General features: G+C 33.5%; 2 protein-coding genes across 6 annotated transcripts in view; one reads left to right on the forward strand and one right to left on the reverse strand.

Annotated features, from left to right (window-relative positions):
- Positions 1–5,119: 5,119 nt before the first annotated feature.
- Positions 5,120–9,776, reverse strand: LOC134242890 (speckle-type POZ protein B-like). The gene is made up of 8 exons (XM_062725092.1): positions 9,656–9,776; positions 9,201–9,306; positions 8,848–9,021; positions 7,483–7,591; positions 7,029–7,213; positions 6,407–6,524; positions 5,824–5,946; positions 5,120–5,500 (listed from the first exon to the last, which is right to left on the reverse strand). Exons 1-8 carry the CDS (start codon positions 9,739–9,741, stop codon positions 5,352–5,354), a joined length of 1,050 nt encoding a protein of 349 aa, XP_062581076.1. The 5' UTR covers positions 9,742–9,776; the 3' UTR covers positions 5,120–5,351.
- Positions 9,777–11,203: 1,427 nt separating this feature from the next.
- LOC134242874 (axin-1-like) overlaps positions 11,204–24,759 on the forward strand; it is a 29,576-nt gene continuing 16,020 nt past the window's right edge. The window contains exons 1-5 of one of the 5 annotated variants that reach the window (XM_062725073.1): positions 11,204–11,242; positions 15,298–15,492; positions 15,842–15,965; positions 16,257–16,461; positions 21,445–22,384. In XM_062725073.1, coding sequence (XP_062581057.1) covers positions 11,226–11,242; positions 15,298–15,492; positions 15,842–15,965; positions 16,257–16,461; positions 21,445–22,384 — 1,481 coding nt within the window. In that variant the 5' untranslated portion in view covers positions 11,204–11,225. Of the gene's footprint in view, positions 11,243–15,297; positions 15,493–15,841; positions 15,966–16,256; positions 16,462–20,054; positions 20,416–20,637; positions 20,746–21,383; positions 22,385–24,759 lie in introns of those variants that run through there. The other 4 variants (XM_062725072.1, XM_062725071.1, XM_062725070.1 and 1 more) reach the window with 4 other exon arrangements.

Genomic DNA, 24,759 nt, shown 5'->3' on the forward strand with positions numbered 1-24,759 from the left:
TCCGTCGTCTGTCGTTGTTGTTGTCGTCGTAAACTTTTCACATTTTTATCTTCTCCTCAAGAACCACTGGACCAATTTCAACCAAACTTGCTACAAAGTACCCTTGGATAAAGGGGATTCAATTTTGTTAAAATGAAGGGCCACGCCCTCTTCCAAGGAGAGATAATCATGAATTTGTTAAAAATTAATGGCATTTTTAAAAAATCTTCTTCTCAAGAACCACTGGACCAGGAAAGTTGAAACTCATGTGGAATCATCATCAGGTAGTATAGATTTAAGTTTGTTCAATTCATGACCCCCGGGGATAGGGTGGGGCCAAAATGGCCGATCAAAGTTTTACATAGAAATATATAGAAAAAATCTTTAAAAATCTTCTTCTCAAGAACCACTGGGCCAGGAAAAATGAAACTCATGTGGTATCATCCTCAAGTAGTGTAGATTCAAGTTTATTCAAATCATGGCCCCTGGGGGTAGGGTTGGGCCAAAATGGATGATCAAAGTTTTACCTAGAATCGAAATTTATAGGAAAAATCTTTAAAAATCTTCTTCTCAAGATCCATAGGAACAGGAAAGATGAAACTGATCATGTGGAATCATCCTCAGGTTGTGTAGATTCAAGTTTGTTCAAATAATGACCCCTGGGAGTAGGGTGGGGCCAAAATGGCCGACCAAAGTTTTACATAGGAATATATAGGGAAACTTTCTAAAATCTTCTTTTTCAAGTACTTCAAAGCCATGATTAGTAATATTTATATGGAATCATCCTCAGGTGATGTAGATTCTAGTTCGTTCAAATCATGATCCCTTGGGTGTTAAAATTCAAGCCCCCCCCCCCCCCCCCCCCCCCCCCCCAACCTCGGTAAACTTTTAGTTCTGATCTGATGTGTGCTTTTTCCTAGCCAATGTGCTCATGTGAGCGCTGTGGCCCCTGGGCCTCTTGTTCTGTTATACTGTAATTTCGCCTGTTTTCACTGGTTCAGATTTAATGGTTTGAGTATAAGATTTTTCTCTTTTTTAGGGATTTAATTACATGTATGTGGTTGAAGCTCGAAATATTGAGTTATTGTATACTGTAAAATCACATATTTTCAAGGGGTGAAATTTTCGTGGTTTGAAGAAAATTATGTTGGTTCATGGGGATTAGATTTCGTGGTTGAAGAATTGTTCAGTAGTAATATATGTGAAAAAGTGCATTTTGTGGTGGACATAAGTTTGTGGGTCTCTTCATACCTTTAAAACCACGAAAATTAAACCCCCATTAAAATTATTGATTTCACAGTATTTGAAATTTTACATTTCATGGAAGACATGAATTTATGGATCTCTTATTACCCATACCACAAAAACAATAAAAATGAACGCCCCACAATAAATTAATGATTTCACAGTATTGATGTTATGATTTCTTGTACGTGTAATATACATGTATAGCATTTCTTGTTCATATGAAATGTGTTCAAGAAATTTAAAAATATACTTTCTTTTCATTGTTTTTACATTTACTTATATATTTACCTGTTCAGGAACAAACTTTGTATGAATTTGTGGGATTTGACAATCAATATAGTTTTATATGCACAGTTTTACACATGTCTGCAAGTCATTTAACCTTGATACTGCTTTTTTAAAAAGACTTTTCTAAATTTTGATAATATATTGTTTAAGTTTCAAATTAAATTGAAATGGATGTTAATTGTTAAAGCTCTGTGATAATAGTTATTGTTATTTATATACACATTTCTTGTTTGAAAACTAACCAATAAAAGTCTATTAAATTGATACACTTTTTTGTTAGTTGACCGTGAATTAGCAGCAGAGTCTGAAATAAAACATATGGAGATAACGAACAGTATTCAAGATCAAAAATCCATAAAACAATACAAAATAGGAGCAGAGCAAACACAGACCTCCAAAACATCAGAGGTGGGATTGGGTGCCATGGAGGTGTGAGCATCAGCTCAGCATCCCCTAATCAGTTTTGACTTTTTAGCTCACCTGAGTACTAGGTTCAAGTTAACTGTTTAACTCACCTGAACTGAAAGTTCAATTGAGCAAGTGATCACATTTTGTCAGTACCTCTGTCCATGCTTTTCTCATTTTTGACTTGTTTAATCCAGAACCACTGGGGCACAAACTTGCCTTAAAGCATCTTCCAGTAAAAGGGATTAAAGTTTGTTCAAATCTAGCAGAATGTCCTCTTTCAAGGGGAGGTACCTAAATTTCAAGTATGTTCAATTTATGAGCCTCAGTGTAGGGTCTCATTGGGGGATCAAATTTTTAAATAGTCTTAGAAATGTATAAGATAACAAGAGGCCCATGGGTCACATCGCTCACCTGAGCACTTTGGCTAAGAAAAAAGAAATTAGTTTATTATTGAAAAGTTTAAACCCAAAAGTATTCCCAACCATTTCTTAAAGGGGAGAGGGTATGATTTGGACAAACTTGAATCTGCACTACCTGAGGATACTTCCATATAAATATGATCAATCATGCTTTTGCTATTCTGGAGAAGAAGATTTAAAAATATTTTCTATATATTTCTATGTAAAACTTTGATCGGCCATTGTGGCCCCGCCCAACCCCCGGAGGTCACAGGGATTTTCCACCCCACTTTGGGAATGGGGCCCAGGCCCATACCATTGGGAATTTTACGACATTTTACAACTTTTTGGGAAATTTTATAGCAAGATGTATTTCAATAATTAAACACTTATGATAGTTAAAATTGATTTTTTACTTCATTATTCAAAACTTTATAGAAAATGATCTGTTATTATAAAGTTTTAGGTCTCCAAAAATTATGTTCATTTCATTAAGAGTTCAATCCTAACCATGTTTGTTTTACATGAATTTTTCAAAAATTAAACATAGGCTGTTCATTTTTGGGAAAAATGGAATGATTTTGCAATTGGGAATGGGGCCCATATTCGGCCCTACACAGGGCAGTGGAAAATCCCTGGGTCATGATTTGAACAAATTTGAATCTACACTAACTGAAAATGTTTTCCCATAAGTTTCATCTTTCCTGGCACAGTGGTTCTTGAGAAGAAGATTTGTAAAACATGCCACCAAATTTTCACTATTTCTGAATTATCTCCCCTTGAATGAGGGTGTGGCCCTTCATTTGAATAAACTTGAATCCCCTTTATCCAAGGATGCTTTTTGGCAAGTTTGGTTGAAATTGGCCCAGTGGTTCTAGAGAAGAAGTCGAAAATGTGAAAAGTTTACAGACAGACAGACAGCTAGACAGACAGACGCCACACAAAATGTGATCAGAAAAGCTCACTTGAGCCTTCAGCTCAGGTGAGCTAAAAATCTTGAAAATTATTCTTCTCAAAAACAGCTCAGCTATGATAAGTCATTTTGACATAGAAGCATCCTCATATGATTTAGATTCATTTTTTTTTTCTAATCATGAACTCCAGGGCTTGAGTGGGACCACAAGGTTGGATTAACATTTTACATACTTATAGAAGTAAATGAGAAATTCTTTTTAAAAAATCTTTTCAAGAACAGCAAACCCCTGAATAGTCATACTGGTACATGTATTGATATGGAAGCATCGTTAGGTAGTGTAATTTCAAATTCTTCAGATCATGACCCATAGTGGTCAGGTGAGGCCACAATGAGCAATCAAAGTTTAACTCAGTAATACGTTTGAAAATGGCTTTAAAAATCTTCTTTTCAAGAGTAGTTTCATGGTAAGTTATATTTAAATGGAAACATCCTTGAGTAGTGTATACTTGCATTTGTTCAAATCAGAGCCTCAAGTTGTAAAAAGTTGATAAGAAAAATATTGAACTACAAGTTGACAACATTTATGTCACAGATTTTATTTTAAGAAAGTTACCCTGAACAAAATAGTGTATAACTGGTCACTAAAAGTTTAAATACAGTTATACCTGGGCTTGTATGAGTCAGTTGTATATTATACTGTAGATGTACTTTTTTCCACAAGGTATGAATTTATGCATTATACATGTGTATGTATATCCACATAGTTTACCCATAAACTTGTCTCAGTGTTTTTAGATCTTTAATATTCTAGATGTAACATTGGCAACAAAACTTAGTAATTCTTCACCTGCAGGATAAAAATGTGATTTCCTGGAATAATGACCCCGTGGAAAAAAAGTATATTACCAGTACAATAATCCATGAGTAAAATTGAGAAATACATGTAGTTATAAGAAATAAAAATCTTTTAAAAGTTGGATAAGTAAAATACACAAACAATGTAAATAAATAAATGACATATGTATCACAGATATAGCAATAAATTTGTTTGGTATAACTGTCCAAGTACAAATTAACAAGTACAAAAGTAAATACCGGTACACAAACTTTAAAAAAAGACAATTCATGATTGTTTTCTTGCAAAAAATAATTTTTTTAAAAATCCAGATCACTACCCAGTTATTGAAATATTTTTAGACTTAGTTGCAACCACATAAATGACAATACATTTCTTTTAAAATCCTATTAAAAATTCAGGAATTTGAGAATTGAAAGCTTCACAAACATTTGATTCTCCATGATCAGAAAAATTGCTTGTCAGTCAGTAGTGTTCTACTAATGTTCACACACAGTGCACTGTGTAAAATTCAATAAATGCTGTTCATAAACATTAACATGTATATACTTGCAAAAACAAACAAAAAAGGTAACAAATGTTTCATATTCATAAAGCACTATTTTTCAGATTGTTTTCAAGCCTGTAAAGAGCTTACAAAAGAATTGGCTCATTGTTATCACATACCAGTACCCTGTTAAAATGTAAAATATCTTTTCAGATTCTTTACACAATATATTGTATGATTGATAACATTTCAGATAAGGTTTTCTGTGTAAGAAAAGGAATTAAAATCAAAACTAACAATGTGTTATCCCCTAAATTCCATAACACAGCAACATCACATCAGTGATAAAAATATATAATATCAAATGAAAATATCAAAACAATGCCATTTAAAATAATCTCTAACAATATCCTACCGGTATCTATGTGATTAGAGGTACATGTACTGCATCATTTTTACAGTTTATAGATTAACGAGTTGAAAAAAAAATATATAATAATAAGTAAAAAAAATTCATATGATTTAAATTATCTATTTATAAACTACCACATGTACTTCATGGAAATTAACTTATATTTGTACATAATTACACAGAGTACCGGTATATATGAGGCAATTTTCAATGAAAATAGCTTAGTACATGTACATACATTTACATTACCATCTTAACCCATACCTGTGCATTTATAAATTATAGTGTGAATCTTATTTTCCCAGGCTATCTTTCCTTGTTTTCCTGAGTCATGTGACCTAATAAAATGGCTGTCTCCTTTATTTGGAATCAGAAATGGACATCTTCTCTGTCATGTGTTGGATTATTTCCACCATTACATCTTTAGGTAAAGATGTGAAGTTTGGCTGTCGGACAACCTCATCCATTTTTGACCTCATAAATCCCATGGCTGCTGTCATCAAGTCCTCTGTAGAGAAAATATCAATTTTAAATTGCTTTTAATACTTAAGCAACATTTTGAGGTAATATGCATCAAAGATTTTCCATGGTAAACACTGTTGATGTACCGGTACATTCTTCCAAAGAAATCTTTTTTAAAAAAATGGAGTTCAACTTTTGGAATGTTTGTTACATATCATGGGGAGTAGAAACCTAGTTAATTGTTACCTGAGTACAATATTTGTTACCTATCATTAGGAGTAAAAACATGTTTACCTGTGAAGTTGCTTGAGTACAATGAGAGTAGTAACCTAGTTACCTTGAAAGTTACCTGAGTACAATATTTGTTACCTATCAATGGGAGTTTAGTTGAGGCCTCTACATAGATATCCACCACATTCTCAGTGTTCAGGTTGGAGCAAAGGTTGATGAAGGATATCGACTTCAGGCCATCAAGACAGAACTGGTCAGCCACTACAATGTTAAAGAAAGATATGTCATCAAGTCAGCCAATACAATGTTACACAAAATAAGCCATCAAGACAGAACTGGTCAGCCACTGATAAACAAAAATATTTTAGCCTTCCAGAGTTCTCCACATTTGAAAATTTAACCATGGAGGAAGCTGTGCGAAAGTGAAATGTGACCAAAAACATGAATGCGTGTTAGACTTTCTACTCTTCATTAATCATTTATCCATGGTGCACGTAAATTTAACCATGGCTGGCCGCCATGGTAAAACCCCTTGTGGAGAATGCTGCTTAATCTGAGCCATACAAAAATATTTATTAATATTAATATATTAGATTTCCTGGTGCAATATAAATGAGCTCAATATGCTATTTATATACCGGTAGACACTGTAAATCAGAATACAAAATACTGCCCAAAATGGCTGATTGCAGTCTAAAACAAAGAGTGCAAGATTCTATACCTCTCCATATTTCTAGCAGTAAAAGCCAGTCAGAATTCTGGGCAATCTCATTGGTGTAGATAAAATGAAGAATTATTCCAAAGGCATCAGCACTGACATCCTTTAATTCTATTGGTTCCTGTAATTAAATAAGAAATCAGACTAAATTGCATGTTAGTAGTTTAAATTAGCTCAATTATAAAAGAGGTGTACGCAACATAACTGAGGAAAAGCAGTGACTACCGTATATACTCGCCTATAAGTCGGTTTTTTGGGAGTAAATATCTGGTCCAAAACTCTGTATCCGACTTATAGGCGAGCTATCAAAACAATGGTATTATATGAGGTCAGTCCTTCTGAAATATAAGCTAATTAAATACAACCGACTTATAGGCGGACCGACTTATAGGCGAGTATATACGGTAGACGCCATGCACTACATAAGGGCCTAGTAGTCACTTAATTTATGCGAAATATTTAATTTAATCATTAGATACATAGGTCAGTGGAGTTTGTCCCTAACCATACTATTCTTTTACATGAAAATATTATGTTTCATAGTTTACTTGATCTCTATCCTGTATTCTTAGTTATAAATTGTTCTAGTAATTTACTGTTACACTACAGTTAATTTGATCCTTACATTTGCCCTACTCTCCCTCATTTGATCACAGAACATGGCTCTGAAGAAGTCTGATCTGACGGTCAGTATCGCCTTGTGACCATGGAAAATTCTACCATCCACAGAAAACTGGACATCACTAAAAAGGTCAGAATTGACCAGCTGACCCATATCTTTGGACAACTGTGCTGGTGGTTCTGGTAATTCTATAGTGAAAAGTCCTTGAACACTGTGTATTTGTAATAATCACTTTATAGTAATTTGAATGTTCCTGAAGAGGTATGAAATGCAAAATCAAATGGACAACTTTGCTGTTGGTGGTTAATGTTGTCATCTTCTCTTTTTAATTTTTCATTGTGTAAATAAAAAATGCTTGTTTAAATTTATTCATTTAATTGCAGTTCTCCTTATTTTTCATTTCTTGGATTTATAAATATAGTGCTCTGCATAGTCAGATAGAGAACGTCAGCCTTACCAAAATTAAATTTGGTACCAACCATCTCCACTGCATCAATCTCTACCCACGTTCCAGCTGCAGTGCAGTCAACTTCAATCCTTAATTCATCTACTTGATAGGCAGGTTTCTAGTAAGATAATAATACATGTACCGGGTATAATTAACTAAAGGCTGATGGACCACTACACTTACTAGAGTTCCATCAGCAGATACTTTCCCCTACATACTGTAAACCAACTATTACTTGCATCATCCTTTATTTATAAAATGTCTTGCTGTTTAAAAACAAACAGTGCTAGACAATTAATTTTCAAAAACTGGGCAAAACATTGGTGTAGATAAAATACAAAGCTTGATAAATGGTTCATGGCAATTAATATTTGCGAGTTAAAGTAAGTCGCGAAACTCGCAAGTATTTCTTGCTCACTAGTAAAGGTTGGTTTACAGTATAAGCATTCCTATGACAAAGCCTCTGTTCACTTAATTATTAAACACCCCCTGCATTAGATGCTTTAGTCTATGACTTGTTTAACCAAACTAATCAATTATATGTATTCTGAATTTGACATTTGATATATATCCTGTTCCATAATACCTGATCAATACATAGGGCTTATGACTAGTGTGACAGATCAACAAAGAATGCTTACTCCTCCTAGGCACCTGATCCCACCTCTGGATTTTCTAGGGGTTTGTGTTTTGCCCTCTTCACAGATTTAAAATGTTTATAGAAAATTTTGAGATTGACCAGTGTCTGTTATCTTAACCTTTTACATGTTTAAATAGAATTTCCTTTAACACTGTATATATTTGTGTGAAAACATTTATAATGTACTCAAATGTAGCTGAAGGGGTTTGAAATGCACAATCCTGATAACTTTGTGCTATATATAATGGATCTTTCTCTTTTATTTTTCATTGTGTAAATAAAAAATTTTTGAATTTTGCAATAAAATTTCACATTTCTTTTTTAATTATGTTCCACATATACAAAGGATAAAATCAACAGCCTTACCAAAACAAAGTTAAATCCCCTCAATCTCCAAGTTCCAGATGCAGTGCAGTCAAGTTTCCTTAAAATTAGCTTGATAGGTGGTTTCTGTTAAAATAATAAAATGTGAAAAGGCTGATGAACCACCTCGCTTATTTTAATTACTATGGTCCTACCATACAGTTATGGTAGTTACCAGTACCCACAAAGTTAGTTCTCCTTGTCTATTCTTTAATGTCTCAGTAAAAAAAAAGAATCATTTATCAATAATTTTAATTGATAAATTAAAGGAAAAAAATCTTTTGCACAGAAAGAATTTGGATTGTAAAATGTTGTCATAGAGGCAGTACTTTCATAATATTAAAATATTTTTTCTCTGAGTACAGATATACCTGAATTGGCGGAGAAAAGATCCTGCTTTTCTTCATACATGTAACTTGATTTGTCTGATAAACTGTCTCCCACTTCCCAGAAGGGTTTTTAACTTTGATGCTTTTTGTGCCTCCTGAATGGTAAGTCTCATAAACATTGACTTCAGTCAGATAAACTTTTTCTTGATACTGAACCTGAAAATAAATTTAAAACTATGGCTTAATTGTAAATCTATCAACTGATGGTCACACAGCCTGATGGAAAACATATTTTTCAATAACAGTGAAATCATTTGGAAAAATTGTAAATGGTTACTTTTAACCAAAGGTGAATGCATTAACAGAACCATTAGCATTATTAGAAAGTGGCCTACCTCAACAAACTGGTGGGCATTAATATCCTTGCTTGCCCAGGCTCCGTGCAGATCTCCATGTTGTGGGTACACTCTGGGAGGTCCAATCACTGTATTGGCTGACCAACTGTTTGTAAGCCAAATTCATTGTTAGAAATATTGCAATGAATGTTTTTTGATGATTTGCACATGTATATATTTTATGCGTGAAATTACATATCTGTCTGAATTTGGAGTGATTTGGGTGTGAATACAGAATAAAATGTCAAATAAATTTAATGATGTTACATGTATTTATCCTAAAAGCATTTTAGAGATTTTGTTTAATACAATTTAATGTACTATATTTAAAGAAATAAACACCCTGGAAGCACCACACCCATTCAATCTGGGGGAAAGTGTACTCCTACTAAACCTGCACATCCCTCCCCAATTTCTTGAAACCCTAGTGAATGCAATAATGCTGATAAACTCACCTACTAGAATTGTATTGTGATGAAAAGTTTTTAACTTTTGCTACAAACTGTCGAACCTTGTTGATATCTTCACTACACTGGGCCATGTTGACTGGCTGAGATTTGCTGGAAATTTCACCAAAAAATTTCAACAATTATAAAACTAATGTATCAATCATCCAAAATGAAAGATTGATTCAGAAGATCTTTTTTAATACTGTGCAGTTTTTGAGGAATGCTTTTAATTATTTTATAGCTTATTTATATGTGACTATGGTCAGCCAAAAAGCAACATTTTGATGAATTTTTATTTTTTAATTAGCATTTAAACTTAACATTCATAGTTGACTTGATAATACTTTCATGCCAATAATCTATGTAATTTTAGTGCCATGTTGATAATATGAACCATGTCAAACGATTTTGATGTAACTTTTTATCCATTTTTGGGACAGTTTGTTTATGTATACAAACGTGCATAAATAAATGAACGATGTTTATGGCTTTTAAAATTTATTTAATGTTATAGAAAGATAAAAATGTTAAGCAGTGATGCGTTTATGATTTTATCAAGCTCAATTGTTTATATTTACATATCTACTTTCAATTATAGGGTACTTGAAAACGAAATAAACGTCGTGGTCTTTATAAAAAGTAAAATTTTTTCTTGATTATGCCATTAATCGACATGTAATATGTATATTTTATCCACTGCTCCGATTTTTTTGCTTTAAAAAATGACACGTTTACTCTAATTCGGTTATTGATAAACAGTGCATACAGTTAACCACCAATATATCGATGATCGATATATCCAATAATAAATATCTGTCCCACCTGTTTGTTTACGCGGCAACAAAACTCCCCTCCTCAACGAAAGAGCGCACCAAGGGAGATAATCTCAAAACTTGCGTATTAAGCTACCATAGTTCAACACCTTCAAGCAATGCATTTTCAAAGTTCATCAGAATTTCATTTCTTCTATCATACCAATAACCTTAGATCAGGGCGCACTTTCTTGACATATGTGGTTCATCTTTGTCATTAAAACTTTTCAAAATGATCGAATCACTGACAGTTGTTGTGTACAGAATATATGTTCCAAAACATGGATGGAAATAGACATCTAAACTTAATTTTATACATATATACTTAAAATCCTTTTTATTTGCTACCTATCAATAAGACTTCATGTATCTGTGATCATAGGGATAGTGATCGACAGTATACAAGGCTTTTATGATATAGATTGTAAAGCTTGTGAAGAATTACTTACTTTAATATAATTGCACTGATGAAGGATGTACATAAATAATCATGACAGCAATGTTTGTTTATCTAAAATATTGCGCAACTATTGCAGACAAATTAAATTGATCCTAAAATTATTCGGTAGGAAAAGTATTGGTCAAAATGCTCTTTATTTAAGAAATTCTATAATTTTTATATTCTTAATATAATTTCAGTTTCTTCAAGAATAATTGATTCACCGAAAGTAGTGTAAATCATATCAAATAAGACAGATTACCCAAAGTTGAATTTTGTACAACTTAATTAATTAGCACTCATAAAAAGATTTGGGTAAAATGAGATGCCATCAAGTATAAGGTACAATCGTACATGAGCCTACTACTTGCTTATGTTGTTAACTTGTTATGTATGTATGTAAGCTAAATTGTGTATAATATATACAACTTTTCTTATGTTTTTAGCTAACCTGAGTCGAATTCGTGTGTAAGCTTTCCTGATAACTTTTTTTCGTTACTATCTCTGTTGTCTCAAACTCCTCTAGAACTAGGCCTACTCAGGTACTGGGTCAATTTGAACCAAACTAAGCACCCTTAGGTAAAGAGATAGCTTAAACTTATAGCCTATGAAATATTCATAACAGTTGATTCAGGTATGTCTAAATGATTTGAGAAATTTTTTTTTACCTCTTTACAAATCTTCCCAAGAACAACAAATTCAACTTCAAATTCAAGCCATCATCAGTCACATGTTAAAAATAAACTTTCTCAGGTAGTGTAGATTCAAATTTGTTCAATACAAGACCCTTTTGGGAGTAGGGTAGGAACACACTGGGTTATTAACTTTCAAAAGAATAATTTTTACACAACCAGAAAAAAGAACTATATACAGAGTGCTCTAAACTGTGCAGCCCATACCAAACCATTCTCACAATTTGCTCATGAGCAGCTCACATGGCACCTGATTTCCTCACCTTATGTTATGTGAAGTCTCATGTGCAATTTAACATGCAAATTAGGTGAAATGAATTGTGAGCAGGGTTCTGCACATTAGAATTTTTTGCTCACGTGAGGAATCATTTTGCTCACCTAGAATTTTGCTCACATGAGGCTCATGAGTCTCATGAGACTCATGTGCAACAATTGCTTACCTGAACAAGCAACAATAGAACAAAATTCATATTACAAACATTATATAATTATGTAATTTTAAAATGTGATTCATCAGTTACATTTTAAATACTCTTGAGCAACATGTACATGTAAATAGATGCATGCATAATTATGTTCTGTGAACTTCATTTTTTAAACTTAAAATGAAATAAAAAATTAAATTAAATTATCATAATTATGTACAGCACACATCAATCAAATTAATTATTTTTATTCAATAGTTCCATTTCCAGTAGATTAACATAGAACATCCAATGTAAATGTCCAGTCAACTTTTTTGACTGCACTAGTACTAAATGGATTAAAGTTGTCTTAAAGTTGTCTTGGAGGCTAAGTAGATGTAGATGTTTCTGCCTTTGCCGAATTTATGAGTGGCAGTCATACTTGGGTGTAAAATAAATAATCCAGTGGTCATAAGAATCGTAATCAATTCATCCTGTTCCATTCTTTCTCCTTGCATTTCCTTTAAATGAGTGACAACATCAGAACTCTGTCATGTATGCAAGCTCAGCTAGGGTCCGTGATTAATCTGCAGATCCTTTGATTCCAATTAACTTTCATCTGCAAAAAATTTGAAGTGATAGTTAGTTATATAATATTTTCAAGCTAGGTTCTGTTGGTCATGAAAAGCCAGTCAATAGAAAAATCATATGCATCAATATTTAATTAGCAACTTAAATAATGTAATTCAAGGAATACCACACTGAGGCTGTCAATTGTACACTCTGTCCTAATCTGTTCTTACCATATTTATAGTTCTTAATTATACTGTAATTCCTGATAACATTCTGCATCAAATATATCAAAATAAAGTACGCTGATAATTAACACAAAAACATATTATTTTTTAATTAGTATTATCTGAAATGAGAGGGGGATAATAAATTTCAAAGCACTTACCCTATTCTCAGATCAGCAAATCTTTTCTTCATTGTGGCTGCACCATATGGTAAAATCTAATTGATCTTTAATCATTTCCTCATCCCATGGACATACATTTGTAACTTTTAAAGGCTGGCATCTATTTCAAAATGGTGATGACAGACATGTATTTCCAAAAGCAATATACGAGGGCCGTTCAAAAATTACGCGGACTGTTCTATTAGTTACTCTTACAGACGTCATATAGTTATGAAATTTCAGAGAAATATGTTTCTTAAAGATTCCAATAGATTTTGGGCAAAATTTCTGTATTTTAAAAAAATTTTACTAAAATTATCGGTATGTTGATATCGCTGATGGAGAGGTACGGAGCACGACAAAAAATTTGAAGCAATAGCATGCGGAATCCAAAATTTAACTCATTAATTTTCTAAAATTCGCGATATTTTTCAACAATTTTCTCAAATGTATCTTTAAATTGTTCTTTTATTATGTATTTAGATTTCTGACGTGATATTTGAAGTACTAACAGAAATATAGTGATTTTTCTCTGATGCGATTCCCGTGAAAACGACTGTAAAAATGACGTCTCCTGAAAAGACGGCGCACCACACTTTTGTTAAATTAGGTGTAATGCTCGAAATATCGCCAACATAGATCCAAAATATGCATAATAAAACATGTAGTAAACTAGGGTATTCGTGACATTCGTCCACAAATAGCAAATTGAAATTTTATACCGTTAGACCTCTGTAAAAAGGCTATATGGGAAGACGGGAAGAAGATTATCGACAAAACTTTATCCGGACTGTAAAGAACGTATATATGTGATTGATGAGAGTCATCAATATCACACTATATCTCATAAATACCTGCAGTTTTTGGTTTTAAAACAGAGAGAAAAGAATACTCTTTACTTGTTTAATAGATTTTAAGCTTGACAAGAAATGGTGTTTGGATGTTGAGTAGATAAGGTAACTCAAACTATACAGGTACTCTTGGGAAAATGTTGAAAAAATGAAAGCTCAATCACATATTTTTTACAATGCCTGTGACGTCGAAGATTTTGCTGCTCCGTGACTTAATGATATGTCCTGAAAAATCACTTAAAATTGATACCAATTTACAACAATTTGATATGAAATTTTGAAGACCACATAGGTAAAGATTCTTTTATACTGTGTGTGACATTTTGCCCGATTATTTAGTCAAATATTTTTTCTGTGCAACAAGTCCGCGTAATTTTTGAACGGCCCTCGTATTTCAGATCTTTACTGTATTAATCCATATACTGGTACTTTCAATGTCCCTCACAAACATTTTGTATTGAAATTTTGAACTGGTCTGAGAATTGCACAAATCCTGACTGGCCCTCCTCATTGGATACTGCTGCACTTTAAGTAACAGTGGGGGACACAACAGGTTGTTTAGGAAGAGGAAGGCATTTTCAAATTGATGGGAATATGAAAATTAGAAGCTCAAGAAATTAAGATATTCCTGCCTGGTCCCCAATCATTTGTGATGCTATCAGCAGGAAGTGTTAACACTTAACACATGGTCAATTTGTAATAAAGGCTTGGGAAAGCTTGGACCACATAGAGTGTCAAAGTATTGTATTTCCTCATGTGAGCCTCACGTGAGGAATTGAGACTTGTAATTCTTTGGTTTTGGTTCTACTTGTAATAATGAATTTTGACTATGTACAATTTCCTCACCTCTTGCTCACTTCTTGCTCACGTGAGAAAACTGAACTTAGAAAAATCACTACCAATGCTCTATCTTAAATAAGGTTTTTCTTAGGTGAGCAAATTGAATAGACTTTTGCTCATGAGCATTGAGGTGAGCATTTGCACATGTGCATTTTGGTTAGTATTTTCCTCCCTAACAGAGACTAACAATCTGCACATGAGCAAAATTCAATTCTACCTAATTTGCATACAATTCTTACTTGACTCTCATGTGAGTCTCATGAGCTGCTCATGAGCATTTGTTAGAATGTTTGGTACGGGAGAGGCTGTGACTAACCAACAGCCAGGGGATGCTTACTCTTCCATGGCACCTGATTCCGCCTCTTATGTTATTTGAAGTCCGCTTTGTCCTGTCCCCAATTGGTTTATTGTTTAAATAGAATTTTGAGCTTGATTACTATTTGTTGGCTCCATATTTTATTTATTGCAATAACAATATGTAACAGAAAGGGGTTTGTAAGTTTACAATGCAGTTCCATATCTGAAATTTACTTTAAGCCTGTTACTCCTCCCTAAGTTTACTGTGCAGTTTTATTTCTGATATGATAACTTCTCCTTCTTTATTTATTTTGTTAACTGATATTTTCTAAATTCTTGATAATGTTTCTTACAGGTGCTTCAGCAGACTAATGGCAAATAATATTCAGAAAATTCCTGCAATCCTACACTTGTGTCCAGACTACATTGTGATTAACAAACCATTTGACTTACCCATCAACAGTGATGACCCCCACATGGTAACCGTGGAAACGCTGATGAGTAAATATCACCCACATCTCAGGGATCCTACAGTCAAACATGGATTCAGGTTAATACAGGTTAATTTATTATATGTTTTTTTTACAGTTTATTTTAGTTTGGATTGCAGCATCGAAAAGGGATGTTCTAAACCTAAAAGTAAAGCTTAGAAGTCTGCTTCTGCATTTAGAAAAAGACTCTTGTCAAATGAGTTTCATTTAGAATTTATCATAGATATTTTTTCAAAAAAAAAAAAATAGTTGGACAACATTTATTTTCTCAGAAGTGCAGGTTAAAGTAATAGCAATCAAAAGCTGATTTCATAATTTTTCAACTATATCTACTGAATTTTCCCAATATCTCTGAAATTGTTTAAGCATCCAAAACTGTTGTTTGCAAATTTTCAACTATAATTGCAGATTCCAGCACAGATTAGATTTGGCAACCAGTGGAGTACTGTGTTTGTGTCGCACAAAGAATTCTGGGAAGAAACTGCATCGTGAATTCCAGAAACGATCTGTAGTAAAACATTACATAGCTCTGGTGAGGAAAGGCTTGTATATTAGTGCGACTGTCTGACATCTTTATCTAAAATAAGACTTATTTAGAGTTATTAGATGCATTTAAATTTTTTTTTCAAATTTTTTGTGGTAAATGTTTATTATTTAAGTTGAAGTTTACCATCTCTTTCAAGCTCACCAAGGTCAGTGGTAGGCATGCAAGGTCAATCAGATCATCTGAGTCAGTCATTAGAATAAGGACTGGTATATCTAAGAGCAAGTAGTTTTTTACCAGTATTTGAAATTTTTGACATGATTGTGGCACATTTTATAGGTGTATGGTCATTTAAAGAGTGAAAACCTGACACTGAACATTGGTGTTGGTGAGGACTCGTCAGTAAAAGACATTCACAAAATGTGTACTTCTGACTCTGAGAACTGTGTAGATCCCAGGGAAGCCATCACCGATATAACGCTAATGGAGAGAGGGACTTATAACAATCAACCTGCCAGTAAAGTCTTACTTAGACCACACACAGGTCAGAATTCTCATACCTTATACATGTATAACCTTTCTTCTTACATTTATTGAAGCACCATCATGATGTTAGTGCCTTATTTTTAAAGAATTACATGTACCTCTTTTCTGCAAACCCCCAGGTCGCCCTCATCAACTGAGAGTTCATTGCAACCATATTGGACACAGAATTGTGGGTGATTACATGTACAGCAATAGACAAGACACTTTGCCCTATAGGATGATGCTTCATGCTACAAGACTTATCTTTGATGGACTAGACATATTTTCAGAGGATCCGTTTACAACTACTACTGATAATTTGTGGAATGTGACAGATGTTTTAAACACATATGGCAGTATATGTTTGTAAAAAAAATTGTCAAAAATATAAAATAAAAAATGTGTTAATTTAATAAGAGGCATGTTGATTTTTTATGAATTTTAATCATTTAGAAAGTGAGATTTTTTAAATCTTGATTCTATTGCTCGATGTTTGCATGTTTATTTTGTTGTTTGTTCATTTTTTGAAGGGGAAAAGGGGTGGACCAAATTTTTTTTTATTTCAACAATGTGTGTGTAAGAGGGTAAAAATTATAATAATGTGCTCATATAATGAACAACTGTGGCTATTCCCATCTAAAGCTTTTTAAGCTAAGGTAGCCTCTTAATCACAATATGATTAATTATAATGATGTCAGGGTTACCTTTCTTTTGATTTTATATTCTTCTTAAACAAGGAATAATTACAACAGTCTAAAATAAAATAAATATGCAATTTAAAAACTGATGATAAGATAATTTTTGTAAGTTACCATGTTAAAATTCATATAAGAGTTATGGTTCTTGACATGTTTGATTCTGTATGATATAGTGGTGAGAATTAAACTAATAATCATGCATTAAAATGCGATTTTCAGGGGTTTATCACTTTTGCCTTGTCTGTCCATCTGTCTGTCTGTCCACAAAAACTGTAATTTTCCCCAAAGATTTCGAGTGGGTGGCGATATGGTTTATGTATTTTTCATGGGTGTATTCCTATAAGTGACAAGACCTTTCGTAGTGTATCACCAAATGTGACCTCTTGACTTTGTAGTTTGGCCTACTTTTACAAAAAATTACCAAACTTTAACCATGATCATAGCTTTTGAATACATGTAGTTAGTACTGCATGTACTAGGGCTTTCATATTTCACAGGTGTATTCTTTGTGATGACCTTCCTTTGGATACCAATGATTTTTTTTTTTTACTTTGACCATTTGTCCATGTAGTTTGACTTGCAGTAGACTAACTTCAACTCTCACTATAAGCTGCAACATCAGGGCCTCAGTGTTTCACAAACTCATCTCATTTAAAGTTGTTTTTTTTTTTTTACCACAGAACATGGACAAATAGCTTTTGGGGTTAAACAAGCATGTAGAAATCAACAGTAAACCCCCTCCCTCCACCCCCATCCCCTCCCAAAAAAAAATAATTTAAAAGATTTACCCTCAAATTCGTTTTTAAGAAATTAAGTATACTTATTACATCTTTTTTTTATTATTATTAGTTTTGCATATCTTATGCATTCAATCATTTTCCTCTCGACTAGTAAATTTAAGAAATGGTTTCCCGTCGATTTAAATAAATTATTTTAAGCACCTGCTTGTACCCTCCCCCCTTTTTTCTGCCTTTTGCATATGATTTATTTTGATTAAAAAATATTTAAATAACAAATACTGTTATTTGATATCATGTTTCCGATACGTCTTTTAATTTCCTCAGTTCTTTTGCTTATTAGTAAATCAACGAATCGTGGTCCGATAAATTGAATAAGAAGTATCGAAACTCAAAGAAATAAAAGAATCTTGTTTTAACCTTCCAATGAAGTGTAGCAATCGTAATTTTGAGATTAGTGAACAATTTCTGTGCTCGTCCTTCTAATCTTATCTGGTCAAGGGCTGTCATCAAAGGGCATTCGATACCCACTTGAGGGAAATCAGGTCACAGTTAACGCTACGTTACGTCAGGGCCAGCGATTGGCGACTTCCGAGGTCTTTGATGTCCCATACAGTTTACAGATAGTTGTAAGAATTGATATGTATCCGCCACTGGTTAAAAAGGAATTAAACGGACCGCGGGGCTCTTTGCATGCAGAGAAGTTTTACCAAGAGTCCGTGGTGTGAAGAAATTGCGCTTTATTGATTATGTGCTCCCCTAAGGATATACTTGCCGCAAACCAAAACTAATGCTTTGACCTTATATTTGCACTTATTACACCTATATGAAAAGAGAGAGTGAAAACATTTTAAGCGAATCCCTTTGAAAAGAATTATTTCTATTTTAAAAGATAACTATCAAAAGTTTTCCAATTAAATATTATTCTTTGATGAAAAAGAGGAAACCATAATTACTTTCTTTGATAATTTTTAACTTAATCAATTTATTCATTTAAAATTTCATTTGAACTTAATTTAAAGATTAAAAAAATAGAAGAAACCCCAATTTCTTATTTTAATCTCTGATTACAAATGGGAAGAAAAAATTGACAGCTTGTAGATTAAAGTTTATTAAGCGCTTTTTATTTTATTCCTAGAAAAAAATCAACAATGACTTCATTTATACTAGTCTTTACAAATCGCTGTCGGTAAACATCAAAGGCAATTAACAAGGTGATGTAATAGGCGATTAAAAGAAGGAGTCTTTGAAGCCGCTGACAAAGAGATCCTTAGTAGATTGTTCTGCCTTTTGTAAACAAGCAAGATCTAAACACGAGCATTTGAACTCTTGTTACAAATAAAATTATTAAAGAGACATATTTTCACAAAGTTTATTAGTCATATTATAATCGAGTTCACTCAGACGGCATTCCCTTTGAAGTCCAACGTGGTTTGATCAGATCACAAGCCAGCACGGACTGATAGATCTATCTTTTAATCATTACTATTAATGCTGTTTTCAATTTCCTTAAGATTTTTTTTATGGATCTTCTTTTCCACTCCAACATGTCCAGAATATAAAGTTTTATTTATTTTTATTTTTTTAATTTTAGTAAAAATCGTGTCTGTACAGAAAGTGTCTAGAATCATCAAACGATTGTAATAATCCCTATGTGAAATCTTATATGATCTGTGTTAAAATACATGTAAAGATTGAATAAGTATTGTGGCCATGTTGTTCTTAGGTCTGCAGGCCCCAAATCATTAGAATAAACGGATAACTTACGTCTTTATACCAATATTTCTTTGTGAAATGTATTTTGTATCTACCGATTCTTTGTGAAAATAGCGATTTAAATAAGACAAAAATGATCAAAGATTTCTTATTCTCCCAACTAAGTTTACTTCGGAAGTTTGAAATCCTTTGAAAATTTATTGGGGGTGCTAAGGTCAATTACAGTTTATAAATGACTTTAATCCAAAACATTTCATTTCTCAAACATTTACAATATTCTTTTAAGAATGTCAACATATATTTATATTTAAATAAGCCGAAAATTTGGCTTAATAACACAGATTTTATTTACTTGCTTAACCTGATCAACCCCATTAGATAGACCAGCCCCAAGATATTTCTGAATGTTGATTCTATCTGAAAGCTGATTGGTGCGGTACATCAAAAGAAGTGACGTCACGGTGTACAATCCTGCTGGATCGCCGCATGTGTCTTTGATGTTAAATATTCGAACACTTTAAAATAAAAAAATATCGTGGACGCCATTTTTTAAAAAGAATTCAACTTGATTATGACATTGAATAACTTTCGGCAAGGTATGTGATACTGCACAAAGCTGGACAACTGTGTTTCAGAGTTTACAAAGTTAATTATTTTGGAAAAAGGAACGTAACTCCGTTCGTATGCTATCAGATCACACAACATTGGGAGTAAGTTCATATGTGATTTGTTTACATAAGTGGATTACTTTCATGGATTTTATATTTTTTACTTTATGATGTGTTTCGTGTATAGAGGATCCTTTCGAATTATTTGAACGGAGTAAGTGTGTTCTTAAACATTCACGTGTACTGAAAACTATTATTTATCGAGAGGTATTTTGGGTTTACATATTAAAGAGAACATCTTTTAAAAGAACTTAGCATTTCTTATATCTGTGATAATGTAAAAAATATATGCATGTTGAATAACGTTAGATAAACACAAGTTTTATGATAATAGCAGGTGCCCGTTGTATATTTTTGTTTCGTGTGTATGTATAAGTTATGGCCCTTTGTGTGCCCCGATTTGCATAGGCCGTAATGGCGGCGATTAAACTTTTGTACTCATAAGATACACTTTTGAGTTTTCGGGTGCTACTGATCCAGCATCGTAAGTATTTTGTGTAATTTATATGTAAAGTAATGAATGGTTTATTTAAAAACACAAGTTTTATGTTTGAATTTCGATCAGATAATGTAGAATTGGCATGGCTTCGTCGCTCAAAAGAAAGAGGTCACGGTGAAAATGTGAATGGCTACCGAAATGTGTGTTAGGAATTCGCTTTTGATGTATTGGTTAGAGTGATAAGTTTTCTCTAGATTGAATACGCATACAACTTATAAAAAATGTCTAAAACATATTGAAAATAAGACAAATGTATCTTGGGTTTGATTCTTGATGAAAAGGTTTACTTTAGCATGCACATTCTGATAGGCGAGTGCACTCTTTGATACACAGTGTATTGAAAGCGAAGAAAGGCAAAGCATTTTGCAAATTTTTGCCTTTTGCAAATTGTAGAATCAGCATTTCAGTTGATCTGGATTCAGGTTTTAATGACTGATGCATTTGACTGAATTTATCATCAGATTGTTTTGAGTACATGTGATATATTTAACAAATGAAAAAAATAATGAAAAAATGTTAAATTGTAAGCATTATTGTTATTTGGTTAGAATGAGTAGGTTTACAATTAAGATGTTTAAAAGAATAATGATTTGATTAATATTTTGTATTTCAAATAATTTTAGATGAGATGAGAGTAACTCCTCTCCCCCTGTGATTTACACGGCAGCATGACAAGCAACAAAGTTTGTCAATTTCTGAGTGAGTCTGGGGGGAACAACTTCACTGAATCTGCGCCACGCCCTCCCGTACCAGGGGAGGAAAATGAAATAGTGTCGAATGGTGGCATGTCTACCCGTTCCAGTGAATCTATGAAGAGTCATGTGTCCACAAAGTCCAACAAGAGCCAAATGTCCAATAAGAGTACTACATCCAATCGGGACTTGACCACGCATTCTCCGGCAGCCACACCAAGGCGGTCAGCAAAAGAGAAATCATTGTTCTTAAGTGGTTGTGACACCGAGGAGGCCCCTTTGGGCTTCGAGCCTGAAGGGAGTGACTCAAATTCTCCTCCATTTCATGAAAATATGGAAAATAGTTCAACTCCACCATTCATGAGATGGGCAGAAAATCTGACATACCTTTTGGATGATCGTGATGGATTATCATTATTCACGACTTTCTTGGATCAGGAGGGATTCGGGAAGAACTATGTGGAATTTTATTTTGCATGTGAGGGCTTAAAGAAAAGTGAGCTGGACAAGGTTCCACAGATAATTAAAATCATTAATAGGAAATATTTCAAAAGTGATAAGCTACCATGTGTATCAGAACAAACAAAATGTGCTATTCAAGAAAAAATCAAGAGACAGACTGTGGATAGGACAATTTTCGATGGTGCCCAGATAGAAGTCAGGAATGAAATGAACTGTCAAAGTTATCCTTTATTTATAAAAAGTGACCTGTATGTGCAATATATTCAAAAAGGAGGTGGCAGCCCCAATAGTAACAGTTCTAGTGGCTCCAATAGTGCTAGGCCTATGTCAATGCCACTGCCCACATTGCCAGAAGACAAGATGCTAGCGGATGTTTCTACAGGCAATGCAGCAACAGTGTGTGGCCCTCCTTCCAGTAGTAAAAGAACCACTAGTGCTAAAAGAACATTAGAATCCTTTACAAGTACAAGGTGAGGAATCGAATGGATATATTTTAGGTCATTTTTGGATGTATACACACCAAACGCAGTGATCTTTGACCTTAGGACATTCAATCTCTTTAAATTATGTGAGGTCAAGGTCACTTACCCATTAACCTTATTGTTAGGTACCATTTTATTACTGTGAGCATGGGGTGTCAATGATTGTGCCAGACTTGATCAGTTCAGAGCAAACCAAACTTGAAAGCACAGTTACTGTAGAGTTCATGAACTGGCAGGTCATATTTCAGTGCAAAAATTGGAATGTTGATTTTTATCACAACTACCACTTAATAGTAGAGATTGCACCCTGCCTAGTCTTCTGCATTTCAAAGGAAATCGGAGAAGTTCTGAGCAAATATATATCTCTGCAGCGTTAGAACAGGGGCTTAAATTTACCATACCTACCATAACACAAAGTACCTAGGTCCTAGGCTTGAAACATGCAGGTTTTGCATTAGTAATTTCTAAGTCAGATATAAAGAAAATCAAATAACAATGAACATAATATCTTTTCAGAATTGCAGAACAAAGGTGACCCATATTATACAACATATATGTGCTGTCAATCAAGAAAGTAGTTTTGGTAGAAAAAAGAATTTAAACTAGTCCATTTAGACATTATGTCATATCTTGGGTTAAAGTGAGAAAGAAAGGATGGAAAAAAAATAAGTATCATAAATTTTTTGCAGGCAGTTGTAGTTCAGGCGATCATCAAAGCTATGCAAGGCTTTTTCATTGTTGAAGTGGTAAAGGGCTTGTAAGCAAGATGAAATATGATATGGCTTGGTTTACTTAGGTCTTAATTCACATACCAGGTAAATTGGAAAGGGCACCTGGTGCAAAAATTAAATGTAATATAATCTATATCAATGTGAGGTAATGTTTTTGAGTACTTTGTCAATGGAATACTTTTTAATCACACACACTCTTCATACTTTTGTCAGTTTGATTGTGGCTCAACTGTATTAAAGACTTTGATCGCAATTTGTGTGCTCAGAAATTTAGGTGAAGAGCACAAAATTCGGAAAATTGTTAAAGTAAACATCAGGTAACACCTGAATAAAAAAGAACGGTAGGAAGTTACAAAGTAAATAGATAGATAGATAAAATTTTGTTTCATGTAGTGATTGAAGTGAAGAGGATCTGTTGATATAGCATTAGGTGATAAAGTTATCGGCTGTACATGCAACTCAACTCGGCAATTCTGTTGACAAGGCATACCTGACCCACTTCTAGGTGAAACACACCTTCATGCACACATACACGCACACACTCATATACATGCATGCACATGTACAACAACTTCTTTAAAAAAATGTACAAAAGTAAATACCACAACAATGTAACATTTTACTAAGTTCAGCAATTCATGATTCATAAAATATTACTTGGATGGATAGGACTATCCTTCCTCTTATGACCATAACTATTTTGATTCTCAAGCCAGTACTAAATGATTTGAAATATCATTTAATGAGTCTTTGGTAGAGAGAGAACTAGGTCCAAATCCATAGCAATGTGCTCTTACAGCCAGACACCATTGGGAAATTCCGCAGATCAGATAAAGCGTTTATTATGGGATCATCTTATGCCTGTCTGTCTTCCTGACTGCAGATATTTTAATCAATGAAGCATGATTGTTTATAAAATCATTTTATGACTATAAATAGCCTAAAATGAAAAAAATAGTTTAATGATGAAATTCTTGGGCATCTAAACAGTCTTCACAACAATTCTTATTCAGCACATGCCCTTCGGGCATGTATACCGATAATTTTAACCCAGCCCATTGAAATTTGTACATGCCCTACTCAAAATTCATTCATATACTATATATATAGCAGATATGATTGAGCATCAAAAACATAAGATTTTTTATTAGCTATAACTAAGGACAGTGTTTCTGTTTTTAAATTCTCTCGATCTTAAGATTAAATTGTTTTCAGAGTTTTGAATCAACCATGACATGCCTGTCTGCCATTTTTCTTTTGCGATTTTGTTCACATGCTGGTGGTTTGTTGGCCGGTTTAGCTGAACAGAATTTATATATAACAAGTTTACACGAATAACTGGGGTATGGCAGAAGAAATGGCAAATAAACATTGCGAGTTGAAAGAAAAATCAACACATGCCCTTCGGGCATGTAATTTGAGAATTTTAAAATGCCCGCTGGCAAATTTACCAGGTCCCGGGCATGGGGCACCCAGGTTTTTTCGAAGACTGTCTAAAAGTTCAGTTCACATGGATGGTACATTTGAAGTAGCAGTGTGCTAATCACTTCCCTATACCCTTAAAATGTTAGCACCAATCTTTTTCTGGAGTCTTTGTCCATGTGACCAATTTTTTTTTGTTGAAATGCTAAC

The sequence above is a fragment of the Saccostrea cucullata genome, unplaced genomic scaffold, assembly GCF_032062105.1.
Source record: "Saccostrea cucullata isolate Sc308-1 unplaced genomic scaffold, CSIRO_AGI_Scuc_v1 ctg191, whole genome shotgun sequence".
In the NCBI taxonomy this organism is placed as follows: Eukaryota; Metazoa; Mollusca; class Bivalvia; order Ostreida; family Ostreidae; genus Saccostrea; species Saccostrea cuccullata.

Bases quoted from the DNA above. Each gene is read 5' to 3' on its own strand.
- LOC134242890 (XM_062725092.1), bottom strand. From the start codon at position 9,741: ATGGCCCAGTGTAGTGAAGATATCAACAAGGTTCGACAGTTTGTAGCA. The intron at 7,214-7,482 runs GTAAGGCTGACG...TTTTCACTATAG, and splicing joins TGGTACCAAATTTAATTTTG to AATTACCAGAACCACCAGCA. The intron at 5,501-5,823 runs GTAACAAATATT...TTTTCTCTACAG, and splicing joins AACTAAACTCCCATTGATAG to AGGACTTGATGACAGCAGCC.